Source organism: Cavia porcellus, unplaced genomic scaffold, assembly GCF_034190915.1.
Source record: "Cavia porcellus strain 051 isolate PalLab524CR breed Dunkin Hartley unplaced genomic scaffold, mCavPor4.1 scaffold_19, whole genome shotgun sequence".
NCBI classification, from domain to species: Eukaryota; Metazoa; Chordata; class Mammalia; order Rodentia; family Caviidae; genus Cavia; species Cavia porcellus.
This window is the reverse complement of record NW_026947502.1, coordinates 21,724,312-21,741,446: the sequence shown is the minus strand read 5'-3', so window position 1 is coordinate 21,741,446 and position 17,135 is coordinate 21,724,312. Positions and strand designations below refer to the sequence as shown.

Below are 17,135 nucleotides of genomic sequence, written 5' to 3'. Positions count from 1 at the left end.
ATGAGCAGCCAGCCACACCTTAAATCTTCTCAGAAGTAAAGAATCTCCTGTATCAAAGAATCTCAGCAGACGTTCATGTCCCTCTCTTTATGTTTAACACAAGAAGAAATGCTACTATAGGGTCCATCTTTAAGTATTCCTCCTAGGAGAGTATAAACCTCCAAAGTGAACCATTTTTTTTCCTGAAGAATTCTAACTTAAAAGTTTGAGTTACATTCCATCGGGAAACATGCTTATACTTCATTACCACTTCTCTTTCACAAACATCCCTGGATCTGTAAGGTAATAGGAATATCAACCATGGTGAGGAGAGACCTCCCCGCATAAGGCTAGGGAATCCTGCTTATTCCCATAGAACGTTTGTTGCCCTGGGCATACTGTTACCCACTCTTAATTGTTCCCCAACCAGTGTCACCCCACTTTGTTCCCTGGGTAGCTAAAGTTCTTTCCTTGCTGCTAATGCTATGCTCCTAGCCTGGGCTTTAGTGGATTTCACCTGGCTGTAACAGACTCCCTAAACCACTTGCAGGATTCAAACTGAACGTGATTAGTACATAGTTATTTCCTTTATCTTTAATGGCTTCCTTCTGGAAAGTTCTGAGATTTTCTTCAATCAGTTGAGATAACTCAAGTTTATAAAGGAGGCTTTCCTTCTGTCTATTCCATATAAGTTCATGTAGGTGCTTTCACGTTGAAACGGCTTCCAGATATGTGAAATCATAGTTTCTTTGGCCTTAACTTTTCAGCACTGCAGTACATCTCTGTGAGAACATGGAAATCAAGTATCATCCATTTAAACCCCTCCTCCACAATATATAATTATTTTATTGCTTCTCAAATTCAACTGATCGTAATTTGATTTAATTTTATCTGAAGCATTTAAGTCTAAATGACAAAATTATTTTAGAAATGTGATACACAAAACACACTTTGCAGAAGACTCAAATTTACAAAAAAGAAACATTAATCTAAGCACTTGTTTAATTAATATTACATCACTAGATTCCAGCTTTATTTTTATAATGTTTATTAGCTCTGATTTGTGGCAAGTTTGTAAGTCAGTCACTGTTAGCAGTTTAAGTATATCAAGGCTAAGTCAGACTCAAGGCTTAGCATGGAGGGGCCCCAGGGAATCCCTGGCCAGCCACGGTTGGGGTCCCATCCAAAGGTGCTATGATTGTCACCTTTCCTCTAGACTAGACCTGTGCAAAATAAAACCTGAACCATCATCACTGACTTCCCTACAATTCAAGAGAATCCAAAAACAGAAATTCCAATATGAACTCTATCACTTTTAAAGTGTTCATGATCAAATTTAATAAATACTATGTTGGCTAAAGAAAACAACTCTACGGGCTAGATTCATAACTTGTGCTGTTGATGGCTGCCCTGCGAATCTCTCACCCCATCTGAGACTCCTTCAGTATCATTCACACCTTGCTGAGGGAAGCTTGGAAGGTACAATTTTCTAGGTAGTTGTTTCAGATAGGTTTAAATAATACTCAAAATTAAAGCTCAGATCTAGCTCTATCTCTATCTATGTACAACTATGTTGCTCATAATTTTCTTTCTCCAGTTGTATGATTTGTAATGGCTAACTGAAATGTTTTATTGCATCTTTTATGTTCTTCCGAGATCCTTTTTAGTTTGATATTATTTTCTGTGCAGGTTCATCCTGATTCAGTTGTCTGTACAACATTCATACCATTTTAGCTCTAACTCAATTTAGTTAGGACCCTAATACTTGATTCATTGCTCATCTCTCTATCTCTTACACAAACTTAATTTTATTCTTGACAAACAACAGTCAAACTAAAAATGTGACTGAACAATAAGCAAAAAATGTTAGAGTCTTCTTGTTGCTGAGCTTCCAAGAATGAACTGCCAGGAACGTTTTGCCTCTTACACTGCCTGTGCTTCTCCAGTGAAAGTTAAAGTACTGACATCAGGAACTCAGCAGCTTAAACCAAATGATTATCCACCAAGCCCAATGTCTCCCCGAAGGCCTGGAGATTACACATGTAATAATCAGACTGCCCTTGCCAAAAGTGAGGCTTAGCGCTTCATTTTATTTATTGTATTTATTGAATGGAGTCATTGCTTGATAGCCCCTGGGAGCATTAACAAACATGAAAGAAACCACCAAAGGGAAAAAGAAATATATAAATAACTAAAAACCATGCCACTAAAGTTTATAATCTGGAACGTGCAGTACTGAATTGAGGCACATACTCTTAAATTCTTTGAAACACTCTGATCTAAAGTAATGCAAGCATTGCTTTATTTGCCCGAAATCTAAACCTATAAAGTAGCAACAAGCCCATCATAGAACATTAGTCCTTCCACTTCTTTTCTATCTGTCACATGACCATGTGAGAATCTTACATTATATTTCTGGCAGTAATTATTATTAGCTGTGTTTTAGCACTGTAATAATCATATCCTTCAGAGTCTCATCAATAAGCATTTTTTAAAAATAATGTGCTTTGAAAACCTCTACTACCTGGATTTTCTAGGGAATTGAATCTGAGTTGCTAAGGTGACATTTCATTGGAGAACACACAAGGTCCAGGACCTGTCACATTTTGCACCCAAGTTTGTTTCTCCTTTTAGTCCACAATAACTCGTTTCACAGTCTTTATAAATGTTATTCTTTCAAATTGGCAAGAATAAAAAACAATTTTAAACACTTTGACAAAATTGTTATTAGAAAAAAATCTCTTGAAAATTTGTTTCTTTTTCCCCCTGTTTTTTGATTTAAGGAATTCACATCATTTTTTCTTTAGGGTCCATAGAAAACTTTTTTGAAATAAAACTTGACTTAAAAAGAAATTATTCCATATCAACACCAAGAGTAGAATTAAACACTGATGTATATTTTCTGCGGCTTCATATTAAGTTTTCTTATTCCTAAATTTTTGTTCATCCTGAACAAATGATCCTTGACTATATTCATAGCTTATTAGCTATTTCATTGTTCTAGGCACTTTGCAATTTTTACATGTGATACAGGGTAGAAGAAGTATATGATAAAATAGAAAATAAATTTACATGGAAGTAAGACTTGTAAATCAGTGTGGAAATTAAAACTCATCAAATCTCCTATTCACTTACTGAAAGGAACATTCTACTGGCCACATAATTTGGGAGACCAAAAAACTTACAACCTATAAAAATAATGCTATTTGGTTGGCATTAACAACTTACCTTGTCCCTGGGACTATGCAAACCCTTTTTCCCATAGGGTTCATTCCTCCTATCTCTGTTAATAACTGGTAAGCACCTAGACAAGCTGAAGCTTTGCTAAGGACACGGACATATTACAGACCTCTGCCAAAAACACTCACAATGTAATGGAATCGTGTTCTACAAACACACTTTACATAAGTCCATTATGTGCTGAGAGCCAGCTAATTTTATAAATAAATTTTGTGAAATGCAGCCAAATAAACCCAACATTTATAGTTTCAATTTCAAAGAATATCATGAGAATTGTAAAACTCCCAATTGACAACACAGGAAAATGAACTTTGTTCTTGTTTGCTTTGAATGAAAACTGAGAGACCTGAAAAAGAATAAATTTTCTAACTCTTTGACGAATGCCAGATTTAGTTGTTTGTATTTTTTGCTTTTCTTTCCCATGGCCAAGCTTAATTTCTCTCTTTTCAGATTTTTCAATAAAATAACTTTCATTCAATAAAAATAATAAAATAAAAATAAATTTTTATTTTAAAATAAAATAAAAATTATACTGGTGGTAAAATTAAAAAATAAAAGAGTTCTCAAAGTGAAGAACCACCTAACGGAGTCAAGAATATAGACCAGATTTTGCGTCTTTAAGGAGGCAATTAGTTATTCTTGCATACTAGTGACTGCCCCATTTTTTCTGTAACTTAGGTGAGAGAGGCTTCAGTAAAGATATGTTACAAGTGGGACACTTATTGCTAAAATAAAAGGTAAGATTCTAACTTAAAGTCTCTAGGAAATCCTTTTGTACTGATGCAGTCGAATTTCACAGAGCAAAGGCTTGGCCAACCTGTTCTCCATTCTCATTGTCATTTCTAGCCAAGCCATCATTAGCTTCAAGATAAGAATCTGACAAGATTTGGTGAACCTGGGAATTTCATCTATTTAAAGCAACTCACCCCTTGCCAGTACAATATTAATTTTGCAATCATGTAGACAGGGTAAGGTACAGAGCTGTGAGTAGTAATATCTTTGTACTTTTTACACTGAAAATACAGTAAAACAAAATAAATTCATCAATACATTCAGCATGATGGGACTGTCAAGTTAATGGGTTGTTTTTAACACAGATGCACATAGGAAGTCAAATCAACATTGATATAGAAAGAAACATGAGCAGTATCAAAAGGTCTTGTTACATGGTGTTGAAGATTGCATACATTATGTTCTAGAAAGAAAAGTTGCTTTTTGAGGTTTGAGTTCACTCACCCTGCACGGCAAAATCACAATCAGATTTTTTAAAGGAAAATTTTAAGTACACATTGTGAGATATCTGTGTGAAATAATTCTGCCATATAACCAAATCAGAAAAGTTCATTTGATGATCATGCATCCTCAAAGCTGAATTGAAGAGCTTCTTCCTCGAGGTATAGATTTTGTGACTTCCCTTTCAAGAGAGCCGTACCTAAAAGGCTATTGATTTGGTTCTGAAGGACACAGTGTTTATTATGGAGGAAGCCACTGCTGGGTCCAAGTGTGAGAAATTAATGATGGCTTTGTAAGTGTCCATGCTGCAGTGTGGACCAGAGGGGCAACTGTCAATCTATATGATAATACATTCCCAAACTTCATAAAACCAGTGATGTGAGAAAACATTGATTTCTTTGTGAGCTAAACAGAGTTGGTCAGAGAGACAGAGCAAAAAGTTTGGTGACGTTAATGCTTCAGGCTGCAGAGCTATTTGTACATTACTTTCTTTTTGCTCAAAGAGTTTAGGGTGAGACATGCAAATTTTAAATTTTTATTTCTTGCCACAGGTGAGATCGGAATCTGTATTAGGTACATAATTTGCATATATGATATACTGAAACTTTCTTTCTTTTTTTTTTTTTTTTTTTTTTTTTTTTTGTCTTTTTTGTTTTTATCCGTACCGGGGATCTAACTCATGACTGCCTGCTTGCAAGGCAGGCGCTTATGCCGCTGAGCTAAATCCCCAGCCCCTTGAAACTTTCTTAAAAGGAAGAAAAGTAAAACTTTTTTTTCTGCATATCTAAAAATAACTATCACCTCACTTGGACTTTGGCTTCAATGTCACTTACCGACTTTTCCAGATGCACCCACATACATTCCTCTTTTTTATTTTTCACTTTTTTGTCTTTTTGACACAGTGTCTCCCTATGCAATTCAGGCTGGCTCTGAGCTCACTGTGTAGCCTAGACTGGTACTGAATTTGCAATGATCCTCCTGCTGCAGCCTCCCAAATGCTGGGATCACAGGTATGTGCCACCACGCCCAGCTACATCCCTCTTTATACAATCCTGACTGTACTATCAGTAGAATTACAGGAAAATCAAGATAGCCTAGGGTTTATTGCCTATTAAATGCAACAATTTATATACACTCTCACAAAGTCAAAATTGCTTGAATATGAGTTCCAAATAATATTGAGCAAAAGAAACTATTATTGGTTTACCAAACACACAATTAAATATAACATATTCTCATCAAAAGCAGTTCTGCACAAATTCAAAGCAAGAATTCTTTTCTCAATTGGCTTCTCTGAAAACCTTCCCTTACTGACTGTGCTCAGGACGTAGATGGAGATACACATACACACACATATATACCTATACATATACCTATTCATATATGGAGAGAATTGAAAGAAGAGGGTACAGACTCTATAAATCTGTGTAAAGAGCCTCATACATATGTTTCCTTCCTTGTAGAGATGTGAGATTGGCAACCATGGGAGACCGGCTAAAATGCCTTATTTAAAATGTACCATAAATTCTTGGATTACAAGTGATTTTATTTATTAGCCAATCAAACTGTCTCCATTCAAAGAGTATCTGACACACACAAGTTGAAAAAGGACATCAGTAAATGAATTCAATGTATGCCTTCACGGAAACTTCTAAAAGTAATTTCCTATCAAATAAGCACCTCAGAATGTTGAATGTGCTACGTGTAAGAATTATGTTAAAATTCAAAAGGAGTCAAGTACGGATCTTTCCTTGAGTGTAAGTACACCTTGATTAGCTACAGGAACAGAGGCTGAGTAAGACACATCCCCTTGTCCCACTGTAGAATAAATTATTTCAAAATTAAAGATAGATGTAAATGCAACAAAGTGATATCTTTTGAATATGTGCAACTTACTGAGAAAATGATGTATTTTCAACACTTTCAAGATTAAATGGTATTTAGTTCTGTTTTTGCATTCACAACAAGCTGTCTGACTGTAAATTTCTTTTTCTTTTTTCAATGAAAGAAGATACTTAAAGCTGCTCTAGCAGAAGTTTATAATATTTTATATAAACATTCTTAACTCATCTATTTGTAAACATTTTAATGGTAATTCTTTTAGCAAACATGCAGTCTATTCATAACAAACTGCAGAGCATTTGATGTTTTCTTCAGGAATCAGCTGTACCTAGTGCAATTTATCTGCTAAAAACTGTATTTGACTAAACATAGTTCTGAGTCTAGGAAATCCACAAACAAGCACCTTATCTCTTAAATGACTTGCTCAGGCTTCCCTGTATTTACTGCTTAATGATCAGAAGCATTTAATTTTCAAAGTTTCATTAAAACCACCTACAAAGCTAATAGATGGGCAGTAGTGATTTGTGATGGAAGATGTGGAGCCATTAACCTACATCGGCAGCCAGGGGAAAAGTAAACCTGGAAGAGAAGACTTTTCTGAAGACGTTCTCTTCTGATTTGTCATTATTAGCTCCTGAGCATGTGTTCCAAGTTTGATCTTCAATACGGATATGAGGCGATGCCGCCTGGAAATGAAAGTCTAAGATAAGGTAGGATTCTTAAGAGATCTTCATGAAAAAAATAACCCGGGTTGCCATTTACTGAGAAGGGGAAATCAATACAAAGACCTAGAAACTCGTGTGGAGAGGACATTCTCAAGGTATAGGTCACAGTTTATCAAGCTGCCTCTTTTGCCATGTAATTTACTTGCTAATAAGACCCACCGACTATACCTGAAAACCGTGTTATCACCGAAATGTGATTTCAAAATTCTCTTCTCATTTCTCGTGTGCTTGAGGGTTGCTGGTTTATTTTCCCCCAGCTCAGCCTGGGTAGACAAGGTCAGTTGAAAAGAAAATGAATGATTGTCTTATGCCTCTTATTAAGAGACACACACATGCACACACACGTGCACAGACACACACACACACACACACACACACACACACACACACACACACAGACAAATCCCAAGCCCCACGGTGGGCATGGCAGAGAACACTGAAAGGTATTTTAAGAAGCAGGCCTACCGTTCTCATCGTCTGACTTATTTTCGTTGTCGGAATCAGTCAGAGTAAGGGCCGAGTTTTCCCGACTGGACAGGCCGGAGCTGCGCCTGGATTTTATCCCTCGTCCCCACAGTCTGATGGCGTGCTCAGGGGACATCCCTCCCTCGGTGTCGGAGTCAGCATCAGACCCTGTGCTCAGGGAGTAGCCCTGGTGGAGAATTCCCATGTCGGAGCAGTAGCCACTTCGGTGCGGAGAGGGCTCACAGATGCCCAGTTCTGCAAGGGTGAAGTTTGTTCCTAGAGGGACAGCAACAAAGACAGAAATTAAGACACATGCTTGACAGCGTTTTATGTATCCTTACAAAAAGCTGGCAGACCTCATTCTCATCCAGCAAGTGTATCTGACCAGACAAGACGCTATTATAGTATGCAGAAACAGGTCTTGAGTAAGAGTATGTAGTATGTGGGTGTAAGTCAGGGAAAAACAACAGTGAACATCAGTCTTCAGACTGTGTAGCTTTCATTGCAGTGATTGAGGGATTTTAACATTGTTGGGTAGAAAGTACTGTTTAGCCAAAAAAAAAAAAAAAAAAAAATATATATATATATATATATATATATATATATATATATCAAACACCACCACCACCACCTCAAACAACAAAAACCACTGGATTTAACATTATCCTACACAATGCATATAAGTGCTTATTTGAGTATTTTTTTTAATTTGCAAATTTCATTTTACATTTATAAAATACCTTTCTGAATTTATAACATCATGAAATAATACACTGTTGGCATCGTTTTATAGAGGAAGAAACTGAGCTAACCCTAAACCTGCTCCCTTTTCTGGCTCTCATATCATACAACCTTAATTCTCTAACATCGCAGAGATGCATCTAGAAGAGTGCAGTGCCTGTCCTATTCCACTGGTAAAATTCACATTTGTGACACTTCTCTTGCCTCCATGAATCCTGTTTTTAATCTGTAAAATCTAGGTATCATTCTTTATTAAATTCCTCTCAGAATCACTATGGGTCTCAAGTCAACTTGTTTTTTATAAAATAAATATATGTAACATATTGCTGAAATCAACATAAAGAATGAAGTGCAAGTTGAAACATATAAAATAATTGCTCTTTGTTAACAAACAATGAAAGCTGCCAGTGGGCTTTCCCTCTGGAAAATAAATTGTGTATGGAGGCACACAAAACATCACCCATGGTTGATGGGAAGCAAAGAGAATCACATTGTCATTGGACACTCACGTTACTATGTATCAAATTTGGGTCAGGTACTTTATAGATTTTATCTCATTGAAATCTCATAACAGTCAAGGACTTTAGGGTGTTGCTATCAGCAATTTACAAAGAGAGTTTGAATACTGAATGAGTGTATTCACAGCTGAATGAGTGGCCAATCCATGATTCACCTTGGTCTCTGCAGACCCCAACCTTATGTTCTTCCTACAGTGTAAAGCAGTTCCAGAGAAAAGTCAGCTGGGTAACATTTTCTTCACCTAAATGCTCTATTTGTTTGCCCTTCTGCTCAGCTGCACAACAAGATATTTTAAGATTTCAATGCAAATTGGGTGGAATCACATGGTCCACACTGTGAACCGAAAAAGCTGATTTCTTTTGTCTTTAACCAAATTATGACGATGAAAAGAATGCATTAAAGAAATGCACTTCTATTCTACAACTGGAAAATATAAATAGCAAAGCCAAGGGCTGGCCCTCTATATACACAGTATATTTATGACCTTACAGCCATTCTGATAATTCATCTCTGCAAAACTCATCGATATAAGTATACACTCTGTGATAATCCAGAGTAGTATCATTTTCCAACTTTTATTTTAAAAAACACTAAGCAATTTGTGGTAACTTAGTATGACTGTAATTTGCAGTGGACACATGTATTTTTACTGTTTTTTAATTTTCTTTCTTCACTGTACAGTGACCTTGCCAGCACCTTATTAAACTGTGTAAATGGAATGAACCCAGTTCTACACATAATTATTCCAGCAATGTGAGATTTACTCACTAGGCACCTAACGCAGGTACAAACTCCTCTGGGCATGGGGTGGTATAGGAAGAAGGAAGTCTTCGCTGCCTTTGGCACGAGGCTGAGCTTTGCTGGTTATTTTTTAGGCACCATTTATCAGGCTGGCCTGAAACTCTCTGTCTGATATATTCTGTTGTGCCTCCTTCATAATTAGGTATTGTCTAATAATTCTGCACTAAAATGCTTTTATGTCTCACACTGTATAAAGATAAGGTAGTGAAAAAAATATATCCTGTTTCTATGATGGTGCTTTCTTTAAAGTAACTGGAAAAAGATGTTTACTATTCAGATTTTCTCATCTTATCTTTTGAGTTCATAAAATGTTATTGCTGCATTTCCCTTAATAAATTAAAGCAACCCAAACTAAAACATGCCTTTTTTCTATATAAGTTTTAGCTAACTCATAGATTTTAAATGGGCTATATAATAAAGCATCTTCTCTCACAGCTTCTCATCTCATTCTCTAGCCCAAGATTGAAAGACTTTATGGGGAAAAAAAAAAACAGACGATGAATAAAAGAATGCTTATATACAGGAAGTCCCACATACTTTTTGATCTGAGTACAAGTGATAATAGGCAATAGTAGCATGGGACATGACAGGTAATGAAATTCACATGGTGTCCTCTCTTACTGAATTTCCTCCATGATAGGAAATTCAAGCTGGTATCTTTATGTTAAAGCAAAATGAAATCATTGTGGACAATGCATAAATATTAAAATGATCATAAATATTACCAAAGCAAAAGTATGCTTTAATAATCTCAACTTCAAGTTTTAGCTTCCAAGCCACCAATGAGCAGTGCCATAAGGAAAATGGGAAGTGAGGCATGGCATTCACAAGGAAAAGCAAATGAGTAGGTTTCTTTTGGTTTACATAAAGGAAGATTTTTTTCCCTCTAAAACTGAAATCATTTTCTGCAAAAATTACCTTCTAAATTCATTTTCATCTTTCAACAAAAAAGTATTTCAACACTCATCTTCATCTTTATTTTTCCAATACCATATGTTCTTCAGAAATCTTAGTTCCTATCTTTTTGTTCTCATATGACAAAACAAATAAAAACTCTATTGTAATTACCTGGCACAGATGGGAGCCAAGCCTCACTCTCTCTCTGCTGACTTACACCACAAGAAGTTGGTGAGCCATAGATTAAAGAAGAAAAACTGGTCTATCATTGATTAAATCATTCAACACACATATATATGGTTCCAGTGATACGCTAGGCATTGGGGATATAACAAGAAGCATTATAAAAATAGCCTATGACATTTACAGCCTAACTGGGAAAGAGACATTAATCAAAGAATCACATAAACAAGGTGCAATCTATGCAGTAATAAATACTATAGAAGAGGATAGTGAGCCATGCGAAGTCATGTGGGGTCATGCTTTCACAGCTCGCCTATGCAATGCGCCTCTAGACTAGGTGAATGCTTAGTGCACCTGGCAGATAACAGCACTGGGAAGCCACCATGCCCCTCCAAACAAAAGTTTCTCTTCTATGAACTGATTTCAATCATTTTCAGGTGGTTCTTCTTGCATCATGAAACCCCTTATTATGCACTCTGCTTGGAATATAAAAGACTGTAGGGGAAGTTTTAATACTATGCCAACTTATTTTTTTGCACTTACTTTGCTCATTGGTGGAAGACTGATTTTGCTCTAATTCATCTTGTGTATTTATGTCTTTATTAAGCTCCATGGCAGCTTTGAATGGAAGAGAGAAAGCAGTCATTGTGATTCTCCAAGCTAAGATGTCTAGTGGAAAGCAGTCAACGTTTCATTCCTTCTTTACTATCTTGTAGAAAGATAAAGAGGAGGCACAATATTTCAGCATTCATGGAACACGTTTACCCTCTTTCTGACTCCAACCTCCCTAATACTGCTTATTAGAGTAAACACTAGTGATGCATACATAGCTGAAATCCATTTCATTTTAAGCTATATATGCCTGTTGCCAATAAATTGCCCAGTGTGACTCCATATTATGATACCCAGGTCACTATCATTTTTATAATAAATGATTATCCACATTTCAAGTGTAGGGACAAAGTGTTAATGTCTCGTAACAGTATAGGGGAACATAAGCATTTAAAAGTAAATCTCTTGAGAAGTTTCACTGGCTTTTTCTTGATCATAACCTCAGTGTATATCCCAAATCCTCTTTACAAGTCTTTTAGGGTGTATTTAGCAATAGATATCATGACTTGCCATTTGACCCACTAGTTCTATTTGAGGACACAAGTCCAAGGAAAAATATTTTGGCACAATGTGATCAAAGCTTTATTTTCTAAGTTTTTGCTAACTTCTCATACTTTGAAATAACCTTTCACTAGGAGAAGCACATATGTAGCTAAGTCAGAATTATCATGTCATGGTAATACCAGGGTATACAAATAGCACTGAAAAATGTCAGAATTGGAACAGATTTTCTACTATGAGGGCAAACAGAAAAAAAGTTAACTGTAGTAAGTGGTAGTATGCAACACACAAAACACTTATTATCTAAATGCTACTAAGCTCCTTGAGTGTAAGACAATCCATTTTATGCAGGGAAGGAAAAAACACTGTAACATCAAAAGAGACATTTAATGACCACTTACAAAGTGAATCCGCATGCATTTTGTCCATTTACTAATAGTATCATTTCTCAATATAAACCACCTTATCAATGTCTACTTCATCAATCCCTTACTGATGTCAGACAGAACTATAAAAACAATGTGAGATTAAATTGGAAAGCTGGCAAAAATTCAGATTTTCATGAAGATAACTAGAAAAGAAAACAGGATCATGAGCAAGTCCACAGAATCAAGCAAAATTAAGGCATGTCAATGAGAGAAAAGAGAAATGGTATTATTGATACGATGTTAAGAAACTAAAAGATGGTTTCACAACTTTCTGCCTTTGTATATAGATGGAAGTCTTATTTTTCTCTTCTCAATAAGTACAGCTAAATTTTTTGGATGTTATGTATAAAAACATGTAAGATTGTGAAAGGAAGAAAGAAATCAGACCTTTTAAGGCCTTGGAAACCCAAGGAGATACATGACGCTGAATTGCCTGGTTTTTATATTACTTCCTATACTCCAAACCTAGTGGGGGAGAAACCTACAATTGGAAACACCAACAGGAGCAGGAAAACTAAGCCAAAAATACATTTGTGGTCACAACCCCCCCCCAATGACTTAGTAGAATTGCAGATGGTTAAATGTGAGCCAGAGCTTCTCCTCACCTAGTAGCAAAGTCTGTCCTAGCTCCTCATGCTGGTAGTGAGAAGGAGATTTTGTATTTTAATCTTACTTTCCACATTATGGTCAGAAGAGGCCTCATGCAGAAATATAATGAGACTCTTCTCTCTTGCTCAACCAGGGTAGTACCTGCAAAATCCTAACAGAGATTCTCAAAACTCAGCTTCCCCTAGCAGCACTGATGTGTCCCTTCTCCACCCCACCTTCGCCTTCTGCCTTGTGAATTGAACCAAGAGACTTTCACCTACATATGACAGTCAAATTGCAATGTCCTACTTATTATTTTGGCTCAGGGCCAGAGGAGGCCTACTAAAACAGAAGACTTAAATAAGATCCAGAGTTTCATAACATAATGTTCTATAAGTCAGAAAACAGAAAAAAAAAAAAGACTAAGAACAAGGAAAATAGTAACCTGAAAGAGGAATGATAATTATTTGAACCAAAAGTTAATAAGTAGTCCCTAGGGAAATTAAGAAATACATAAAAAATATATACATATATTTGCCCAAAATTCATCTCCCATGATCATGCTGTAAAATGCAAGCCTAACGTTAAGAATGTAATATTGTGTAATCATATATTTTTGGCATAAAATATATGTTATGTAAAACCCCAAGTTATTTTTTACCTTTTTGAAAAAAATGTTGGATAGTTGAATAGTGAATATTATAAATATTAAGAAAATATACTGTTTTCAGTTTTATTTTTGAAGAAAAGGTTGCAATAAGTTATTCTTACCATTGAATGTAAAATATTGGTTGTTTATAAATTAATTTCTTTTTAGAATGGAGATTTTCCAGGATGATTCATTTAAAAACAAAGAGAATCTCTTGTAAACAAACATGGGTCACTTTTCTTGAGCAAATGTTAGAGTCTACATTTTAAAGTCAGATATAAATACAGACTTGAAATTTTCTAGAACGTTTTTAAGCAAAAAATTATAATGTATTTCTTTCCATCAAAGTAACTGAAGTAAACTGGATGGATACCACAGCTTTTGTTATAAAAATATGGCAATTATAAGATAAAATTCACCTCTCTGATTAATAAAACATATTGCTATATCATTACTTTACTTTTTATAAATATATTTAGGTATTGAATGGTTGTAGATATGTATTGGCTATCCAAAATAATTAATCTAAGAATCTAACCAACATATAAGACAATAACCAACCATATCAAAAATTTTTCAGACAAATAAAGCTATGTATTTGTATGCTCAGGGATCACAATTTTGAATGCTACTAAAGAAACTACTTATGAATTCTAATGTTAAATACTTGCATTTACAAAAATTCTTCACATGAACTGTCTTTTAATGCCCTTCTAAAGTTCATCTGCTTTAACATATTCAGATATTTTCCCCAAATGTTGACAATACCGTTCACCAAAAATCCCAAGCTTAAAACTACAGAGTAAGTGTACATGTATTATGATTCATAGAAATTTAACACAAATATTTATAGTTCAAAAATGTATTTCAAGAATCTCTATTTTCCTTTCCTTATAACATCTAAAATGTTAGAGCTATGTGTCTCAAAATTTAGTTTCATGATTTGAATCTGTGAAAAGTTCTAATGTGTTAAAAATTTTACAATTTATAACTAGAAATATTCTAATGCAAGTGAACCCATTACAAGTCAAGGAAAGCCCAAAATGGCTAGGAAAGCTTCCAATGTGCTCGTTTTTTTCCATAAGCTGTGTAACTCTCAAAGAGAAAGGTGAATGTGGCATTATGCTGTGAGGTGGTGGCATTTTCCTGTTCCAACCTTGAACAAAGCCCAATTTGGAAAACCCAAAAGCAGTTACAACAAAAGGTCCTGCAGAACAACTGGCAGATCATAAATAGAAGTGAAATGTTCAGGAACCCAGGTAGCTGGAGTCTCTTTCTGGCTGATGGGAATCCCTGCAAGAGGGAAAGTCAATTCCAGTATTTAAAACTATACCGATCATTATCCTACGTGAGAACATCACAAACGCCTGCTTTCATTTAAACATGTAAAACTCTGCCTCTCCAAATGAATTTTTTAAAAGTTTGGAGTGGAAAAAAAAAGTGAGAGTCATGAGTTAGCTGTGGTAGCAGCTGTCCCTGTTTAAGAATGGGCCCTACGTTAACTCACGTTTGCTGAGGGCTTCATAATATGACATGTGTAGTTCTAAGCTGTTGCCACGTAGGTTTTTAATTAATTACGACGCTAGCCGTATAAAATGGCTAATATAGACAGCCTAGGATTAAGAAAGAAGGAGCTAATTCCACTGAGTCTCCATTTGCCCATTGGTACAGTGGACATAAAATAGCATATACCTACACAGGGCTGCAGAGAATTAGATCATAAAACTCTTAAACCTTGCCTACTGGAGTCACCTCAAGCCACGGGTCACTATTATGATTGTCACTAGTTCAGAGATAAAGGGCTTATTTCTTGATAAGAGTATTACCACAAGTTTCTATTCTTATGTAATTTAGAAAATTCTTGCACGAGAAATATGAATAGAAACATACCTGTTTCATCAGTGTTTCAAATGGGTGGGCACAAAATTATCCATGTACTTTTGAGTTGTTAAGTATTTCCACTAGTTTTGTAGAACAATATTTTTGTTTACTTTCCTTATTTATTTGAGTCCCTTTCTTTTCTGAGTTGGTTTTTAGTAGTTATTATTTTCTCTTCTTCTAAATAACTACCTTTTACTTTTCTGATTATACATGTTGTATGTTTTTAATTGTGCTAATTTCTATACTAACATATGCAAATCATCCCCCTTTTTTTAGTTCATTCAGCTGTTATTTTCTATACTTAAAATTTGAGCATTTATGCCTCCTTTCAACTATGGTTCATGGTTATAAGCACTTTATATATTTCTATACAGTAATACTCACTTTCTACATATTTGTCCTATCAATACCTGAAACTTTCCAGTATGATAGGGTTTATCTTGATATTTTTATTAATGTTTGCTTTATATACATTCAAGTTTCTATTATAGTTATGTACAGGCTTAGCATTACTCTTTTCTGAGTGAATTTTAATCGTAACTTCTCAAATACAAAGGTAATGACAGTAGAGAATATTAAGTGAAACATTAAATAAAAGCTTGACAAAGGCAAAGAATATTTACATTCTCAGCACTTATCAAAGACCATTTCTACCATTTTCTTGGTATTTTAAAAATATTTTGAATTTCTCATCCTTGAAAAAAAATGTTCTATGCAAATGAATAGATCACAGTCTACCATCAGGTGAACATTCGTACTGGACACATTTTGCCTCAGTTACTAATCAGACTCTATATTGTAACCAAAAATATTTTCAAGGAAAATATTAATGATATACTCTTGTTGGTAAAATAATTTCTCACTGATTATATTAGCACTGAGATATTTTCCAGAACCCACCTTAAGCATCCAGCCATGGAACTCGCAAAAATGGCAAGACTTTAGTTTCCTAGCGTCTCTTCCCATCCATCAAACAGGAAGAGGGTAATTGAAACTGAGTCAAGACTTTTCCTTCTCTTTCTTTCCTACCTTGCTTCCTGTGTTCCAAACACATGTCATAAGTTTGAAATACGTGTAAGGCCTTAATTACATTTAGCATCTGGCAGCTGTTGACTTGCAGAGAGTTGTCAAGTCACACTAAGCCAAAGTCAAAAAATGAATTCAGGAATAGAAGGCAGAAGCCAGTGAAATAGGGTAAATAATCCTCTGTCATCACAGCTGAAATACTACACCTTCAGCACTGATATACTCATGTTACGGGGTGATACTGTAAACTAATCAGTTTCCACAATGCCAGAGATTAATTTTCCACTAAAGCATAGTATTCCGTATGCAGTTGGAGCTATAGACCAAGGTAACTTGTGACTATCACCACCAATATGTGATAGGTGAATTTACAAGTAATACAGACAGTAGCCTCAGGAGTATTCCAGCAGATACAGCAGCATTAACTGATGGTTTTCTACAAAATAAGGTCTTCCCACTACCTACTCCAAACTGTCACCAAAGTTAGACGTGTTAAGTGATTTCATTTTTATACTGCTTATCTCAATAGTCCCTTGACAGAAATGTCACTGAAAAAGTGGCCCAAAGAAACACAAATTTTTACTGTCACTCATTACTTGCCACAAAATAGCACTTTATGAGTAACGAATTATAAAAGTAATTGCCCTTATTATTAAAAGGAATAGATCTTAGATTATAAATGTTAGAGTTACAAAGTACAGTAAGAAAATATAATGCTTTATGTTATTTTAGATACTTGTACAAAACTGCATAAATCCAGACTGGAAGTCTTACATCAAAGCCTTAAAGATAATTATTTCTGGAGATAGAGGGAAAAGAATAAAA

The 17,135-nt window shown here is 35.2% G+C and overlaps 1 protein-coding gene across 9 annotated transcripts in view; it reads right to left on the bottom strand.

Annotated features, from left to right (window-relative positions):
* The window catches only part of Tenm2 (teneurin transmembrane protein 2), a 1,173,780-nt gene that overhangs the window by 809,140 nt on the left and 347,505 nt on the right, over positions 1-17,135 (bottom strand). For 6 of the 9 annotated variants that reach the window (XM_063230744.1, XM_063230743.1, XM_063230746.1 and 3 more), the window contains exons 4-5: positions 11,169-11,243; positions 7,485-7,760 (exon numbers count right to left, since the gene is read on the bottom strand). In XM_063230744.1, the coding sequence (XP_063086814.1) occupies positions 7,485-7,760; positions 11,169-11,243 (351 nt within the window). The remainder of the gene's footprint in view (positions 1-7,484; positions 7,761-11,168; positions 11,244-17,135) is intronic. The other 3 variants (XM_063230747.1, XM_063230748.1, XM_063230750.1) reach the window with 1 other exon arrangement.